The following is an 18901-nucleotide window of genomic DNA, read 5'->3' on the forward strand; positions in this document are numbered from 1 at the left end:
GAGTCAAGCAGAAGGTTTTCAATAGAAAGAGCTTGGCTTCATTTGCATTTAATTCTCTTTGTGATTTACTTCCTGATAATTTTCAATAAAGATACAGAGAAGCTTGACTTGGGGTCTTCAGTCGAGAACTGCTGACCCTCTGTTTTATGCTCTCTGCTTTATCTCATTCCTGACTGTTTGTCTCTTTATTAATAATTATAAAATTATTCCATTCTTTGGGACCCTCGGTCTGCAACAAGTTTGTGTAGATGTTACACTGAACATCTTTAGAACCTCAACTCAATTTAATGTCTCAACATTTAAGTTCAGACAATTTCTATTGGTAAATTTTATTTTCATTGGGGTCACAAAAAGATGAAAACTAAAAACTAACTAAAGTTCACAAACTAATGCCAAAATAAAAAAAAAAGAAAAAGATAAACCTGTTCATTTAATACATGCATTAATTTAATACATTACTAATTTAAAAATACATGTATTTTTTAAATAGAGAAATGTGTGTTTTAGATGGAAGGCATCTTTTTCTATACAAGTAGCAAGAGAACAACAATAAAAGGATACACTTAAATGTTGTCGAACAAAAGGATGCAGACCTGGCTAAAATAGGGGGTCAATAGTCCTTTTATCATTAATGCACAGGTGTGTGTGTTTCAAGTAGTCACGATGGAATACTATGCAGCATTAAAAAGCAAAGGGGAACTTGTGAAACCCAGGGGAGTCCAGAGGACACTGTGCTGAGTGAAATAACGAAGATAAAACAGGACAAAAACTGTGTTAAGACTGATACTGAAAAAAAAAAATAGGGAGATAGAGGCAAAAGGAGAAACAGAATGGTGAGACAAGGAACTCTGTACTGGATCAGGGGAAGGAAGGAAGACCTGGGAAGAATGGACAGACAGACAATACGAGTACTGCAATTAAAAACCTGGAACAGTTCCCCTGCAGCTGTTCAATGACAGAGGGGGGAAGGGGAGAGTGAGCAGGGATGAGGTGGGAGAGAGAGTAGGGCTAAGTATAGGAAGGGGAGAGGAGGGGTGAAGGGGGAAGAGAGAGGAGGAGGGAGACAGAGCAGGGGTGAGGGGGGAGAGAGAGCAGGGGTGGGGGTGAAAGGGAGAGAGAGGAGGGGTGGGGGGAAGAGAAATCCTAGGGCAGAGAGCTCAGTGGACAGCTGGCTCATGGGAAGGAACAGGCGAGGTGCCGTGAGGAGTTGAGGAGATACTGTGTTAGAGGGCACTGATTGATTGTAACTGATGTTACAAGTGGATAATGAACACGAATGACTGAATGAAAAACCAAACAAAAGTCGTCCTTCAGGTATTATTACTATGACCCTTGCCACTGACCCATGCAAGAAAAGAGTTCTGTGGTCGAGTAAATATGAGAAGAGATGAATTACCATGGAAAGCATGCTTTCCAGGCTTCTGTGCTGTGACTCTAGGAGGGTGGTGGTGAGTGGGGCTGCAGAACTTCTCTAGCGGTCAGCGTGTGGGGGAACATACACCTTAGGACACAAAACCCAACCTTCTGTGTGTGTGTTAAATAGGACTGAAGATGATACTTAATTGACAAATACAGCGAGGACACGAGGACACGTTGTAGGTATGGTAATGTTACTACCATAGCGAAAGACTTAAAACAGATTCTAACAAAAAACAACAACAACCAACAAACCCAGATTCTAGAAAAATGCCAATCTTCTCAGACTCTAACCAGCACTGAATCCTTTTCCTATATAACGTGGGAAGCAAGTAAAAACGGTCCATTTTTCCCCATATAGAAGGTTTTAGAGATAGAAAACTTAAAATATTTAGTTTGTGAGAGTAAAAGGAAATTTGAGCTTAAATATATGATAGAGATAAAGGGTAAGACATGTGAAATAACTTTTTGTTTCCTTGTCTGTGTAAGGTATTGTTAAGGCCATGGCTTTTTCAATGTAACAGGTTTATGGAAACAAACAATAGGTTTTTGAGATAATGAATACACTGAAATTTTATTACTTCATACAATTTCTCAGACTTTGGGAAAGCACACAATAGACTTGAAAAGTTGGTATAAATGCAGTATTTGCTGCTTGGTTGATTTTTTTAAACATGTACCAGATTTGTGCATCTAAGTGACTATGATCATAAAATGCTCATGTCTTCCAGGACTTTACTGACAACCTGCTTCAGGCTCTTCATTTTATGAAGAAAAGGCACTAAGGCTGAGATGGGTTAAGCCATTTACCAGAGTCACTCGGTTATCAAATTGTGCTGTTCGCGTTTGAAATGACAAGATACTTTGTTAACTGTATTCTGAGGAATGTTTACAAATAATCAAGTCTAGTGGTAAAGAGTTGCAATGCCAACCCAAAGGTTGGCAGTTTAAATCCAGCAGGTGCTTCTTGGGAGATGGGAAATTTCCTCTCAAGCAATTTATAACCTCTGCAGACTTGCTGGAGGGTTAGCTATGCATAGGTTCACATGGTACTTAACATCATCAAATTAAGGAAAAAAATATAAGTTTACCTGTATGCACGTATGCAGATGTGTGCACGCACAATCCCCCCCCCCCCATTTTTATATACATGTAAATATAAACTAAACATAGCTGGATCTTTTTACCTGGAATTGGTCAGATGTGCATGTGTTCATCTCTGGTGACAGGGTGGCTGTCTGACCAATGGAAGCAATTTTTTCTGCAGCAGATAGTGGCTTCAATGGCTCCTTGGTGGGCTCTAACATACCCTGGAAAAGGTGCATTAGCCATCAACCAGGAGGGGAGGGAAAGAACGAAACTGTCAACTTAACAAGCAAGTTAGTCTAGCAGGAAGTAAAAGACAAAAAAAATACCCATCACAGGTCATCTCAACAGTCCTGAAGACAAATTTTTCTTTCACAGACAATCCTGAAAGACCCTGTATTTCAAGTGTAGGCTGTTTTAAAGTGCCTACTTCTTACAGTTCCATGGAGACACAGGCACAGTTTGGGAGGAGGAGCACTAAGACAAAGCATTTTCAGGATGGCTCAGACAGCGAAGAGACAGAGGGGGCTCCACTTGAGCACATTCCGTTGTGATGGCGGGAAGGTGTTACCAAGAGGTTAAGAGCTGGTTCCGAAACGTGCCAGCTGTGCAAGGGCCTCTCGACCCTCCGGTGTGAACTGCGTGTGGGACCCTGACCTCCACACCTGGAGCTTTGACACTGAGTTTCTTGCACCGATAAAGCAGAGACACAACCATTGCAGAGGGAAACAGCATTCACATCACAAATCTAACACACCTTCAGTATCAGAGAAGGACATTTAGGCCTAGAGACCAAAAGGGGGTCGGAGCAGCAATCGGCATTTTTATCCAACCTCTACTAAACACTAAATAAATGGGTACTAAGCAGGCTTCAAAGTCAGTCAAACTTTTATACATTTAAATAGCATACTTGACAATCCTTAGAATATTTATCACTTAAAACACTTTTACCCCACGTTTCACTTGTGGGTATTTAGTCTTCATTCTGCTATTATTTATAAGCTATAAGAAAGTTTATTCCATGTAAATCTGTCTTCTCTCCCATCTTTGTGAGATCTTTCATTTAGAAACTTAACACACCTAGTTTCATATTTCAGTCATCTCTAACTAATTCCAGGTGGGGTGGTACTTTACATATTACATGTTCACTCTTTTCATTATATTGGAGGAATAGTCTTTGGAACAATCATATATGCCAATCATTAGAAGTTTCTGGAATTTTTTTAAAAATATATTTTATTATCTTTGTGTGTGTGTACCGTCAAATCAGATCTGATTTGGTACTGGAGGAGATCGAACCTCCTTCTCCAGCAGAGCATCTGGTGGATTCGAACCGCATACCTCTGGGATTGCAGTGCAGCTTCCTGCCACTAGGCTACCAGAACTCCCTAGTTTCTGGAATTTTAATGTGTGTCTTCCTGAGAGAAACAGCAAAGCTGGTTAAAGTTTTAAGGAAAATCTACCCTTGACAAAGTAGGGTATAAACTGACACTTTACAAGCTGGATTCTTAACAATGATACCTGCAAAGACAGAAAATGGAGATTAACGCCAATGGTTTATCCTACTACCGTATGTACCGTACAGACGACTTCCTTATGCAGGTGGCAGACTGTAACATTTGGCAAACTAATTCCTAGTCTGAGCAGAGTTTTCTAACGTGAACTATCACTTAGACAGACGAGCGGTTCTCAAAGTGGAGTTTCTAATGAGCAGCTTTGGCTTCATCTAACATTTATGGGCTCCACCTTTGACCGACAGAACAGGAAATTCTGAGAATGTCCAGCAAATTGTGTTTAACAAGTCTGCCAAATGATTTTGACACCCATTAAAATTCCAGAAACTTCAATGATTGTCTTAAATGATTGTTCCCAGAGACCATTCCTCCAGATACAATGAAAATATTAAACATGTAACATGTAAAGTACCACCTGGAATAAATTAGGGATGACTGAAATTTGAAACCAGATGTTAAAAAGAGTTAAGTTTCTAAAGAAAAGATCTCACAAAGATGGGTGAGAAAATGGATTTACACACAAAAAAACCCCTTTTTTACAGCTTGTAAAAAATGGCAGAATGCAGACCAGTAAGGACTGTAATAAAGGCAGAGTACAATCTGTCCTGTTAGTGCCTAACTCCTTGCAAACATTTAAGAAGTGGAAAATGTGCTGAGCCTACACTGCACATAATGATGGAGCTGGGCCATGGTCCCCAACACGCTAAAGAAAATGCCCCCAAATCAAATCCGTGACTGCCCTGAATGTGCCATCCATCTTTGGACCATCTACTTTGAAAAGCAACCCAAATAACAACAATTTTAAGAACTGGTTTTGATTTTATTTACCTACAACAACAACAACAACAACAACAACAACAAAACTGTTAAAAAAACACCAAAACAAAACCCCATAAAGTTTTTCTTAAGTACAACACAATACAGCAGCAGAGACTGACCAGAAACTTCAAGCACATAAAATGTTCGTTCCAGCAATTCCACAAAACCACTGCAAAAATGAAACAACGTTCTACTTCAGTGTCAATCACTGGTGCTTTTACATGGAAAAGGTCTGTCAACTGAAAAGCTCCACAGCAAATTCACACGCACACAAATGGGTTATATTATTTGAATTGAACTACTAAGGAGTTCCCTTTAATTTTTCTCTCTTAAATATAGTGCTTCCCCTTTATTTCCAAGTTATTGGTGAAAAATTAAGAATATTTTTAGTTTGACAGGACTTTAGTCCCCCACCAATAACTCAAAGACACACCAACAAACACAAGCACATCAAACTTTAAAATGCCAGTGAGTCTTGAAAGGTACACAATGAAAATTTCTCAGTTATCCTGGACTACCTGGCATATCTGAAAAAAACACAAAATTCAACATGTTTAAAACATTAATGGAAAAATAAAGATCTAGTGGCCCTACTTCATTTTCATTTACTATATTTTTTTAAGCCTTTAAATACATTCTTAGGCTTGATATTCTATTATTTGAAGTTAATCACAGCTGGATGGAAAAAAAAATCTTTAAGCCTTGAGAGACTTTTTAGCTTCTTTTTAAAGGCAAACTTGGGGGGGGGGGTGAAGAAAATCTCTAAAGATACTTTTTACAAAAAGTTGAAGTGTGATTATTATTACTAACAAAAAGAAGTCAATCTAAAACAACCTCTGGTTACTGAGATAGAGAATATTCTTACTGACAGGATCTCTGAGATTTAAAAGGACACCATATTTATACCCTTTATCATACTAAATACCTCTTAAAATAAACTTTTCATGTCATACTCTGTAAAGTGATCTTGCAGGAATAAAGGCCACACGGAGACGTTTGCACTTACCAATCCTGCCGCATACATGGGCACTATAACAGGCTGCTTCTTATTGCCCGTGAAGAGCTACACACGTGTTAAGAGAGAAAGAAGAGATATTGAGAAAATAATTTGTCATATTCTATTCTAAAAACAGGTTTCCAACCCCTTATTACATACACTGTGAATAGTAAACTGAAAAACCTGTGGAACTGGTTATAATTTTTACCTCCTATTCCACTGCCTTAATTTTAATCTATAGAAAAACACTGACAGAATTTGTTTGAAAAAGAATAGGGACTACAGAGAAAATGCAGGTGGATTTGTATGTAAAAGTGGGCATATGCAAAATACATGGATGCTAAAGGAACTGAGAATTCTTTTTTTTCTGAGGAACTAGTTCATCACACATTGAACAGAACTGTTACAGATTTTTTCAAAAGCTGTCAGTTGATGAAAGGGTTTTAAAGGCATTAACAAACTCACAATGTTTCGAGTGTCTATTCCCAAGGAGCACAAAAGCTTCTTGTTGCTATGGGAGCCGCCCCACTGGTATCTCAGGCCATGTGCATCATGGATGTCCTGAAGCTCTGTCCACACATCCAGCAGTTCCCTGCAAAGTCCATGATGATGTCACAAAGAGCAGTAGACATGCACAGCTTCCCCCTTGAACTCTATCTAATTATGTTTGTAACAAAACATTCACTAATGTGTCCAAAACAAGCATCCAACAGTTACCTCCACAGCATCAACAGTCAACACTGATCATTAGAAAATTACCTAAATTACATACATTTGAGACAACATGATGTCAAGCAGAAACAAATTATGTAGAAATGTAACCTGTATGCTGTTCTTTTGTAGGGTAGAAACAAAATATTTCAAGGACTTGAAAAAAAAAAGGTCAAAGAATGGTTTATTCTGCATTCTATCATCTTTTAAAAAATTATTTTTATTTTATATTGTTTTGCATACAAATCTGTAGACCCTGTATTTTCTTCTTTTATTTTATTTTTTTTTTTTTAGACCCTGTATTTTCATCTATACGCATTGTGTTTTGCACATTCTTTAATTCACACTGCCTTTCACGTGGTCATTCCCATATATCGTATTTTATGAAATTAATCACCAAGGATCTATGTCCACTATCATCCCGTCTTTTCAGGGTTCCCACTGGATCTTTCCTAATTCCTTCACCACCTCCCTCCACCCACCAAACTCCACAACCTCGTGATCTCCTCCCCTCCCCTACACTCAGCCATTGTTCTCCCCTTTCTTACCCCTCCGAATTTTTTGTATACATCTTACTAGCTGTCCTTCTACTTTTACAATAATGGTCTTACACAGTATTTTTCTTTATGAGACAGAGTTCGTTCATTCAGCATAATGTTCTCCAGTCTCTTCCAGGTTACAAAGTATTTTCCGAAACCATTGGTCCTGTGTGTTGCATAGTATTCCAACATGTGAATGTACCACAATTTCTCAATCGATTTACTTGCTGATGGACATTTGGGCTGTTTCCTGCTGTTGTGAATGACGCTGCTATGAACATTGGTATGCAAATCTCAGTTTGTGTTTCAGTTCTATTTTCCTCAGGGTATATTCTTAGCAATGGAATACCTGGGTCATATGGATTTCTATGTTCAGCTGTTTAATGAAATGTCAAACTGCCTTCCAGAGTGGTTTGAAATGTCAAACTGCCTTCCAGAGTGGTTTGTTCCATTTAAAAATCCCACCCATCATGAAGAGCATTCCAATCTCTCTACGTCCTCTCCAACATGTATTTCTTGCTGTCCTGTTAATCTTTGCCACTGCTACTGTGGTGAGATGGTATCCACTGTGGCTTTGATTTGCATCTCTCTTACTGCCTGAAATTTTGATCATTTCTTCATGTGTTTGTTGGCCATCTGAATATCTTTTCTCTGTGAAAAGCCTTTCTTTCCATGTCTTTTGCCCATTTTGTAATTTGGTTTTCATACTTTATCTTGTGGAGGTCCCATAGCATCCTGTACACTTTCATTATGAGACCTTATCTGAGACGGCATTACCAAATGCTTTTTCCCCAGTCAGGTTTTCTTTTCAGTCTACTGGGAAAAGGTTTTGAATCACATAGGACTTAATCTTTAGGTAGTACCTTTTCCTGTTTGTACATTTCTGGTTGTATTTGCAAGCCTATTTCTACAATAAGCAAGGACTTCTAGGTTTGGTCCCATTTTGTCTGTTAATGATCTTTGTGGTTTGAGGCTTTATCCCCAGGTCTCTGATAAATTCCTCAGTCGGTATATAAGGAGTTTTGGTGGCATGCTGTTGTCTGTCCTTGAGTGGGAACCAACCCACAGCTGACCCTCCAATTTTCAGAGGTTGTAAACTGCATGGGAGGAGATTGCCTATCCTCCTGCAGAGCACCTGGTGGATTCAAACCACGGGCCTTTGGGACTACAGTGCAGCTTCTTATAGGCCGCCAGAGTTCCCCTGTATGTCTCTCACATTGTAAATGCTGTACTGCTAACTGAAAGGTTAGTAGTTCTAATCCAGTAACTGTCTAAGAGAGAAAGCTGGGTAATTTCATTTTACAAAGATTTAGAGAATTCAAGAACCTCACAGAGGGTTGCTCTGAGTCATAATCTACACAACTGCAATAGACTATACTCACTGTTCCTGAGTTGAAGCGACTCACAACTGACCCTCCAGTGGGTTGCTGTGGCTGTGAATTGCATGGAAGGAGATTGCCCATTCTTCTCCCATCAAACCACTGTTGGATTTGAACCAACAGGGTTGTTAGCAGTACAGCGCCCTGTGGACTACACATCAGAGTTCCCAACAATCTAAGCATGTGTCTTTTTAAATGGCTGCTTAATATTTTACTAGACTGATGTACCAATACTCACTTACCCATAATCCTACAGTTTTATGAAAATTCTTTTCACTGTCTGACTGTTAAGGTCAGTAAGCATAGTCTTTCTTTTCAGTCAGCAGTCTTCTAGTCTTCCAGTCAGAGTTTTTGTGATTCCCATACAATGACTGGATGACACCATGCAACCAGATGCTTGTAGCCCAACAAATGCTGAAGATAACTTAGTGGAAGTAAGATCGTGTGAACGAGTTGAAGTGGGACCATGCAAATAAGAAGTGTGGAACTCTCAAGAAGAAACTGGTTTTGTCAACTTGCTTTGCTTAAAATGAGCCATGCCCGAAAGCAGGAGAGACAGTTGCTTTTAGGTGCTGTCATCTCTGACGAACAGATGGCACCCTTGCTCTGTCCTGCACCATCCTGAGATCTCTACCATACAGACTGAACAGGTATGACCCGTGTGACACACACAGTTTCGGCTTGAAACCATGTAGCAGTCCCTTGTTCAGCTTGAACAAATGCTTCTTGGTCTATGTAAAGGTTTTGCATGAGCACAATTAAGAGTTCTGAGATTTCCACTTTTCTCTAAGCTATACATAATTTGTTCTGATCCCACAGTCAATGCCCCTGTATGGTCAATAAAACAAAAGGGTATTTTGTTTCTGATATCTCCTCTTTCCGTCAAAATCTGTGTGATTAACAGAAAAGGTTGCCCCACGGCCTTTTCTGAACTCAGTTTGAATTTCTGGTAGTTCTTTATCAATGTAGAATTGCAGTCTTTTTGAATAATCTTCACTAAGGCTTTACTTGCACGTGATATTAATGATACTGTTAAATAATTTCTATACTCTGTCAGATCACCTTTTTTTGGGAATGGGGACAAGTATCTCTTCCAGTCAGATGGCCAGGGAGCAGTTCTCCAAATTTCTTGGCACACACATCTAGGACTGTATCCATTTGTTGAAACACCTCAACTGATAGTCCATCAGTTCCTGTGGCTTATTTTCTGTCAATGTCAACAGTGCAGCTTGGACATCTTTCTTCAGTTGTATCATTTGTTCTTGCTCATCTGCTACTTCCTGAAATGGTTCAGTGTTAACGTTGGGACTCTGTCCTTCCACCTTCTTTTGATATTTCCTGCCTTAAGATTTCCCCCTTCGAATTCTTCCTTGGTGCGATTAAAGCTTTGTATTATTTTTCTTCAGTTCCATGAGCTTGAGAAATGCTGAGCCTCTTCTTTTCTCTGGCTTTCTAACTCTAGAAACTAACAAGAAAAACCCCCAAACAAACTGTGAGGATGTAAATTTACTGGGAAGATGAAAGATGGAGAAAAGCAAGTGTAATTTAAAAAAATTCAATTTCTACTAAAGGAGATAATATACAATAAAACAGACTGAGTAGAATATTGATTTAGAAATATCAAAATAAATAGCTCAAAAGTGGGGTTGTTGTAATGTGCCGCTGAGTTTACTGCGAGCTGCTGTGGCCCTGTGAACAGCAGATCTGAAACCTGCCCTGTCCTGTGCCATTCTCACACTTGGGCCCGCTGTTACAGGGACTATGTCAATCCATCACGCTGACAGTCTTCCGCTCTTAAGCTGATTCTTTATCTCTCCAAACATAACATGCTTCTGCAAGGATCGGTCCCTCCTAATAACGCCGCCCAAAGTATGTAAAATAAAATCTCACCATCCATGCCCGCCCACAGGGAGCATCCCCGTTTCATGTTCTCCAAGAAAGACCTGTTTGTTCTTATGGCACAATCCATGGGATATTGATTCATTGGCCTTCTCCATCAAAAGCAGAGAATACTCCATTATCAGTTTAGTGTTCTAAGATAATTCTTTTTTAATCTTAAAGTTTTTAAGGTTCTTAAGATTATTTTTTTTTAAAAGACTGATTTACAAATAGAACAGTGGAAACTAACAAAAATATACACCACCCAAAAAATATCCATTACTTACCCATTTTTAGCTAAGGCCTCTCTTGTTTTTATCGGTAAGGAGCTGGTTTCCAGCAAGTGCTTCAGAGAAGTAACTTCCTCTTCAGCGTCAGGAATAAACATGGAAGGAAAACAGGCTTCGAAAATTCGTTCCAGGCGGTTTAGTAAAGCTTTCTGCATCAAAACACCCCCAAAAGGTTTATTTTCACTTCTCTAATTTTAATGTTAGGTAGTTTTCCACACATACACCCTCCCCACGACTGTAACCTCCACTCAGGTACAGAGAACACTGAATGGAAGGCATGTAACTACTCAGAGAACACTTACTAAATGTTCACTTACTTTAAATAATCATGGTATGATGTACCAGGTATTAAATACATGTAGCTACCTGCCAAGCTAAAGCACCTGCCTGGTACTTTTCAAACATTATCTTATTCAATTCATTTTAAACGTCAATAAAGACAAAATACTACCCAGTTGTAGACTGAAAAAGGAATATCAAAGTTTGAATAATCTGCTCCACAAAAACCAATCCAACTTGACAGCCAGCATTCATATTCTTTCTCAACACACTGCCACATATCTCTTACTACCATTTACATACTGTAGATTTAAGATTTTGCTTCTGTAAGTACTAAGCTATGACAGCTGAATAGGAATCCTTTTCTTGGACATAGACACTGCATTTTGAAGCCTTAAAAAAGTATCTCTGCTGCCAAAAGGATGAATCAAAGTAAGAATGAATATCTCAATTTTATGTATTAAGCAACTCATTTATTATTCTGGTGATCTGAGTTATCTTTTAGAAATTACACTTCTCTATTCTTTGATGGGGAGGGGTGTGTGTGTGTGTGTGTGTGTGTGTATATATATATATAGAGAGATTGATTTTCTTTTTAAGAGCAAATGACCTTCTCTCCAATCAAAGTCCGAATATCCTCTACAGTATTATTATTATTATTATTTTACCAAGGTTAGACAAAGAAATTTACTGGCATTCTGGAATATTTTAATTAATTAAAATGTGTTCCATTTAAATTAGTTTACATTTTTGGGGTGCTAAATCTACATGTTATGTTATATTATGCTATTGAGTGTTTATCTCCACTATCCCAGTTTTATTTCAGACCACCTGTCGGTGTTATTTTTCAACTTAGCACATTATTACTGTAACATCAAATAGGATCTCAAACTCTCAGTAAGTCAGAACATGTGGGACATTAAGTGACTAGTGAAGTGATACTCAGTGGGTAAGAAAGGGTCACATTATGGTTGTACTTTCTTCTAAGGAACTCAAACAGGTCAGTAGTTGGTTTCTGTTGTGTGCTTGATATCAGGGAAAAGGAATCATTTTCACAGATACATTTTCTAAACCAAAGTGTATCTTCTGGATGCAGCGACAGCGCAAAAAACTTAACAGTGCATAATTAGTCTCAGGGTGCTCCTCTGTTAACTCTGTTACTCTAACACCTTCATTATATGCCAGTGTGTGATGAGGGAAAAGGCTCACACTATCAATTAGGAAACCCAAAGTAGAGGAGAGGCTCAAGATCCCAAGGCTCCTGAAACCTGAGTGCATCAAGGGGCTGCAGCACTGACTGTGCTGACAGAGGGTGTGGGCAGACCTCACTGGGGGGGACGGGACGGGGGTGGCGGGACCCGGAGGGACCAGATAATTGGAAATTTGATGCTGCACTGGCTCCTCCTGGGTAGGGTGGGCAAATAAAAACTCACCCGTGACCACATTTCATCTCTCAATACATTAAAGCAGAATCTTTCTTGTATTCTCTTTGTAATCCTTTCAGTAAGACTGGAAAATATTTTTAGCAAGTAAAGAAAGAAATGATCTCAAAACACATCCACTTATTTGGGTACTATCAGATTGTAACTACAATAGAAGGCAAATTCTCAAATTAGTGGAACGTCCTTGAAGAAACTAAACATTAAGTTAATGAACAATTTTTACTTTGTCCCCAACTTTTGCCTACAAAGGGAGGCCCAGGAAAGTAAAAATTTATGTAAGGCAAAAACCTGTCAAAGAAAATGAGAATATTCTCCACTAAAGTAAGCAATTAAAAAGCGGTAAGATCATGGCATCCTAATCAAAGGTGGCAAACACAGCAAATGCTGACAAACAAGGCAGTCCTGCACAGTCCTGGCTCTCACAGGCTTCACTTTCCATGGTAAGGACTTGCACTGCAATCCTGAAGGCACAAGCTTCAAGTCCACCAACCTCCTCCCATGTGATTAACAGCCTCTGAAAACCCTCTGAACGGTCAGCTTCAAGTCAGGTCTGACTCAACGGTATACTACAACAACAACAACAGTCTTTGGCATCAGATATTAAATTCAATGGCTCCAAAGCTTGTGCTGAATGAGTTTTGCTGGCTACCCAAAATAGGTTATTGCTGCATTCCAGTAAAACTTTATTTTCAAAACCAAGAGACAAGACAGATTTGTCCTTTGCTAATGGTTTGCTGGCCCTTGGCGTAAGGGCACTAACTAACTAACTACTCTCCTAACGGAACAGCATCATTCATTACAAGGAGGGAACATTTAAGAATTCAGAAAGAAAGCGGCTGGCTGAATTAGGAAAGGCTATGATCAAAATGAAATTTGTTTCAACATTTTATTTTAAAAGGAAAATAAATTCTCAACTACCACAAAGCGAGCCTGATGGTACAGGAATCCTGTAAGATACGCTTGTTACTCATGATAAATGGGCATCTTACTCTCGATCTTGCTGTGTTTCCCAGTAAGCCGGGGGCTCTGGTGGCACAGTGAACAGGGAGCTGCACTAGGTCCCCAAAGGTGGTGTCTCTGGTGGTTTGTATTCACCAGTGGCTCCAGAGTAGAAGCTGGGCAATCTCCTCCCATGCAATTTACAGTTTCCTGAAAACCCTCAAGTTTTACCTGGAACAGTCATCTACCTTGGAGTCATTTGCAACTCGATGGCAGTGAGCTGGAATTATGAGAGTATTCCAGTGAGCAAACGGCTGATACAATTATAATACTTCATTAGAAGGCTGTGGACCCAAAGGGGTCTGTTCTGCATTTATGAAGCAGAGATATGAAGGACTACCTCACGGAGTGAATGGAGAACAGGATTAAACACTTGGCACTAAGTGTGCCTCTTAGGAGGTGGTAGCTTTTATTACTGGCGTTACTACCATATAGAAGCTACCCAAACCAAACCAAACCACAGAGATGGCCAGGGGATAAAAGAAATACATGTCAAAATGAAACTCAGAAGGTCACTAAATGCTATTCAACATTTTAAATCATTAGGAAAACACCTGTTTCAATACTTTGGTTAAGTATCTCCTGGGGTCTAAAAATCTTAACAGCAGCCATCTGAGACACTAACATTGGTCCTGGTCTGGAACAAAGAAGGAAGAAAAAGTAAGGATGTTTCAAAATAATCAGTCCAGAATGACTGATGGACTATAGGAACTTTGACTTCTACAGTCCTGAGACTGGAATTAGTGCCCAGTGGCCACAGCTAAACCTCTGAAAGGGATCACAAGAGTGGGGGGAATGTTGAACACAACCCCACACATTAAAAATGCCAGGTCTACATCAGCTGCTCCGCAGGACAAAGCATGGAGTTGGAGAGGGGAAAAGCCTAAGTTTTAAATGTCTGTTTTTAAGAGTTTCTTGTAGAAATAGAACCTTTTATTGCCAATGCCTATGGTTCTTAAAAAGTTGGAAATTGGTGAACATCTGAGTGACCTGATGTTTGACTTAAATCTTGAGTACATTACGAAATACTAGGTGTATAAATCAGAATCAGAATGAAAACTCAAAACATAACGGGCATAGTCTAACTCTGGTAAGCAGAATAGATAAAAAATTATAACCAATATATGGAAGAAGGCAAATCAACCACCACAGACAGGAATAATTATTCTTGTAACCAAGTAGATAAGTTTCAAGAAACAAGTTTTTTAAAATTAGGTTGTAATCAGACATTAAATGTCAAAAAAGGTCATCATTCTGAGCATAACTGATCTAAGAACTTTCAGGTTTGTGAGTGTAGCTCTGTGTTAAGTTTACAAAAAAAAAGTATTAAGTGATAATTTTAAGTCTATAAAGTTTTCTTTCTTCAATGTCAGTTTAAAGAGTAAGGCACATCTGATTCAAGTCACGGTCTTTTTGATTATTTGCCATGCATCTGAAAGGTGGGCAATGAATAAGGATATAGAAGCAGCAGCGATGCCTTTAAGCTGTGCTGGCGAAGAGTGCTATGGACCCATGGACGGTCAAGAGAACAAACATGCTTGGTCTTGGAGCAAGTGCAACTAGGAGGTTCCTGAGAGGCAAGGATGGTGACACTTAGTCTCATACTTTGGATAGACTGGCAGGAAGGGCAGTCTTGAGAAAGCATCTTTGGGGAAAGTGGAAGGTCACTGAAGGATAGGAAGACCCTCAACAAGACGGACTGACACAGGGGCTTGAGGACATCAGAGATGAGGACGACGTGGCAGGACAGAGCAAGGCTCAGATCCGTTCTTCAAAGGGTTTGCTGTGAGTCACACTCAACTCGACAGCACCTAACAACAGCATACGCTAAGAACAGTAATACATGTAACTGTCTCAGACTGAAAAATTAAGTCATTAAGGCAAAACAGTATTTAAACATAAATTTATTCTATGGATGAATAAAAAAACCCAAGAAAACGGTTTCTATTATCAGTTTTAATGAACTACTGTTGCTATATAAAGTACAGAGCCACAACAGGAAGTCTAGAGATGCTGAGGATGGCACAAGATAGGACAGGGTTCAGATCTGTTGCTCATAGGGTCTCTGTTAGTCACATCTGACATGACAACACCTAACAACAACAAAAACAACAACTCTTGATTTTGAATAAAAAGCACCATCTAATTTTTTAAACTCTTTGAGTCTAACCAACTAAGAAAAATAGGTCTGTAACATGTAAGTTTGAATTAAATAGAAAATTCTGAAGCAAAAAAAATAACCAAAATTACCCAGTTTATTATTTGGAATTTGTGGCAAAGTCAGTCTGGCTGAGATAAAGGAACAAAATATAAGCAAACAGTATAATTCAGTTCAGGAACAGAGGCTTAAATGCAACAGAAGATGAAAAAGGAGGGTCTCTTTAAGAGTCAGAAATGACAAGAGCCCGAGTGGGGATTGATTTCTGTTTAATACAACCCACCAGCCAGGCATCATTCTAAATGGTTTCCATGTATGAACTCATACAAGTCTCTGAGAAACCATATGAAGGAGGTAACAGCAATGCCATTACCACTATGCTATAGATGAAGACGACCAGGTAGAGAAAGGTTAAGTGTTTTGCGAGGTCATACCAGCATTAAGTGGGGAGGTAAAATTCTAACCCAGGAAGTACAGCTTCAGAGTCTGTACTCTTAGGCACTATATTAAAGTGCTGGGAGAGCTTTTAAGTCTGAGTTATAAAAATGATAGGTGTTTGAGTGCAGGAACTTTGTTTGAGTTTTTAATCTCTAGTATTTAGATTCCTGCATAGTAAGTATTCCACAAATGCTATTTAAATCTGTATGTACAGATAAACCAACCAACCCAAAAAAACCTCACCACAAAATTTTTACTGTGGAGGCTTATTTGTTGTACTTATGAAAGTGTATCTTATAGACAACTGAATAATTTTTGTACGTAGGTTGGGGCATATTTATAGAATTATAAATATAAAGTAATAAACATGTAAATAACAACAGCTGCAAGTCTTCGATCTACTAGGTTCTATATTTTACACTCTACAGATACTACTTGCTGAGGCTTCTCAAAGAAACTCCCAGGCGAGTAAGCAGTGCTATCTCCACATTACAGATGCACAGACTGAACCCGGGAGCCCAAGATAGCTGCCTGGCACACTGCTGGCCTGTGCGCAGCCAACAGTCACCCCACAAACTGCAAGGCCTGTATTCTTTTCTCCAAATCATGCTTTCACCCACTTTCTGTGATATTTTAAACATTCCCATGCATCAGAGAAGAGATCCCTTATTAACTACTGATTGTATTTTAAAAAGCAGACTAGTTCATCCAACACTACCATGACCGCTTTCAATAAAGCAAACTGTCAATCTTTACTGGTGAGCACTGCATCCTAAATGAGAAAGGGTTTAATTACTCACTCATTCAGCATGCCAAATATTTAACTGAAGTTACAAAGTAACCAGAAAAGGAAATAAAATAATATTCACACCATTTCATTTTATCCACTCATGAAAATCAGTTAGATTATCTAAGTCAGAGTTTCTCAACTGGTGAGTCTCAGTCACAGACAGGCTATAATCCTTCCAAATCCTGAGAACTATATTTGAACATACGGTATATCTTGTATAATAAAGGAAGAATAAAAAGATAAAGTGCCTGGCAAGTCTCAATTAGCTTTTCAAAGAGATACAAAGCTAGCAAAGAGGATTCCAGACCTTGGTTCCTATGTGACCTTGTTAAAGTATCTTGTATTTAAAGTAACTCTGTAAAAATGTCTAACATATTTCCAGTTATTTTTTTCAGTTCTTGCTTAGGAACAGAAGTTGACAAGTGCCAATCATATGACTACTGACAGCATTAGGGGCTTACACGTAAATGGAAGGTTAGAAGAAACAGAAAATCTACTGGGTAACTAATCTTCCATTTAAGAGGGTATCTTATGCCTTACCACCATTAAATATTAAGTGAGGTATCAAGTACAATCCACACTTGAACTCTTACCAATTGTCACTCGCCAGCTACATAACAACAAGACCAACCAGCTGTAACACTGACCGTGTTCCAAACAGATGACTTGTCCCCGTCCCACAAGTTCTGAAATGAATCTAATGAACTATTTCTATCTATTTTAGAATTAAAGGCCAGAATGCCAACGTTTCTTAGGGGGGAAAAAGACAGCAAAAGGAAATGCTATCCCACATAAGCAAAGATTTATAAGGTCAAAGTCGCAATTACTTTATCTTGTTGATTACTCTTCTGTTTTCAGTCATAGTGTTTGTTTGCCGAGGTGAAAACCCTCCATAAATCTTAAACAGATGATTAAACAAATGAAGGCGAAAATGCAGTTCTCAGCTGGAGAGCACACACTATCTGGGGAGCAAACAACTAGAAATTGTCTAGAAACGACAGAAGCCACAGCATTAGCGATGCTGCTCTTTGTTCCTCCGTGAGTTTCTTAAGGACTCCTGATCTCACAGTATTTTTGCAGAGCTCTGGTGGAATAGTGGCTAGAAGCCGCACTGCAATCCTAAAGGCACCCAGCTGATGGGCAATCTCCTCCTGTGCAATTAACTGCTTCTGAAAACCCGCTGGAGGGTCAGCTATGGGTCAGTTCCGATTCAGTGGTACACAACACCACCAATGGCACCAGCATCACGAATTAGATTGCTAACATGACTCATTGCCTCCTTCTATATTGCCAACTAATATAAACACAGTAGTTACCAATTACTTAAATTCTCAAAATACATCCAAAGGAGTATTTACAATTGCCACAGGTTAAATGCTGTGCTTATAACAAACAACTCTTTGCTTACTGGGATGAAAGGGAAAAAAGTCATCTTGGCTATTTCAAGAACATTAAGTTTTTGACTTTTTTAAAATTGAAACACAACAGGACACTATACAACATCTGTGTCTCAGAAGAGACGTGTGCTCTGAAAGCAATGTGGACTTCGGACTACTGTTGGCTCTCATTTTAAGTCTTTGGTCTAAAAGTTTTTACTTCTTTCTCATCTGTATAATAAGGGTGATACCGACACCTGCTTTTCTCAGCAATTTTTGAGAATTTTGACAAGAAAATGAAACAGATTAAACTCTAGTTTCTTGGGGTGGACAAAGGAGAGGAATGCCTACTTTTCAATAAACGACATGGCTTTTGTATGGTGACTTAAGCCTCGGTGGTTTGCTGGGCCCACATCTGAGAGCCTGTTTCATTAAGAATATCTTAAATGCTTCAAAGATTTCTTCTTGGTTGATATTTTCCCACAACTTATTGCAAGCAAATGGCAGAAACTAGTTGTCTTTGAACTAGTTATTTGGTAAAAAGAGAAAGTACAAAAACCCAGAGACGTGGCCAAGGGCACAGGCCGAAGACATGGACAGTGAAGGAAATATGAAATGCCGTCACCACCACTTGTCTGGCTGCACAAAGGGGTCACCTGCTTCCCCTGCTTAGTGAACTGACTCTGTTGAGTTCTGAATCCTGAAAAATCCTCAGAATATTTTTGTGAAAGCCGGATTTGAATAAAACCACTTGATGGCACTTTACTCTGAACACCTGTTGTATACAGGT

General features: G+C 39.0%; 1 protein-coding gene across 1 annotated transcript in view; it reads right to left on the reverse strand.

The window, feature by feature from the left end:
- The window catches only part of AFTPH (aftiphilin), a 36069-nt gene extending 25285 nt beyond the window's left edge, over positions 1–10784 (reverse strand). Inside the window, exons 1-4 of the mRNA XM_006881027.1 lie at positions 10627–10784; positions 6298–6424; positions 5842–5898; positions 2604–2726 (exon numbers count right to left, since the gene is read on the reverse strand). Coding sequence (XP_006881089.1) covers positions 2604–2726; positions 5842–5898; positions 6298–6424; positions 10627–10784 — 465 coding nt within the window. The remainder of the gene's footprint in view (positions 1–2603; positions 2727–5841; positions 5899–6297; positions 6425–10626) is intronic.
- Positions 10785–18901: the final 8117 nt, after the last annotated feature.

Source organism: Elephantulus edwardii, unplaced genomic scaffold (assembly GCF_000299155.1).
Source record: "Elephantulus edwardii isolate Elephantulus edwardi_28Jun2011 unplaced genomic scaffold, EleEdw1.0 scaffold00011, whole genome shotgun sequence".
Classification (NCBI taxonomy): Eukaryota; Metazoa; Chordata; class Mammalia; order Macroscelidea; family Macroscelididae; genus Elephantulus; species Elephantulus edwardii.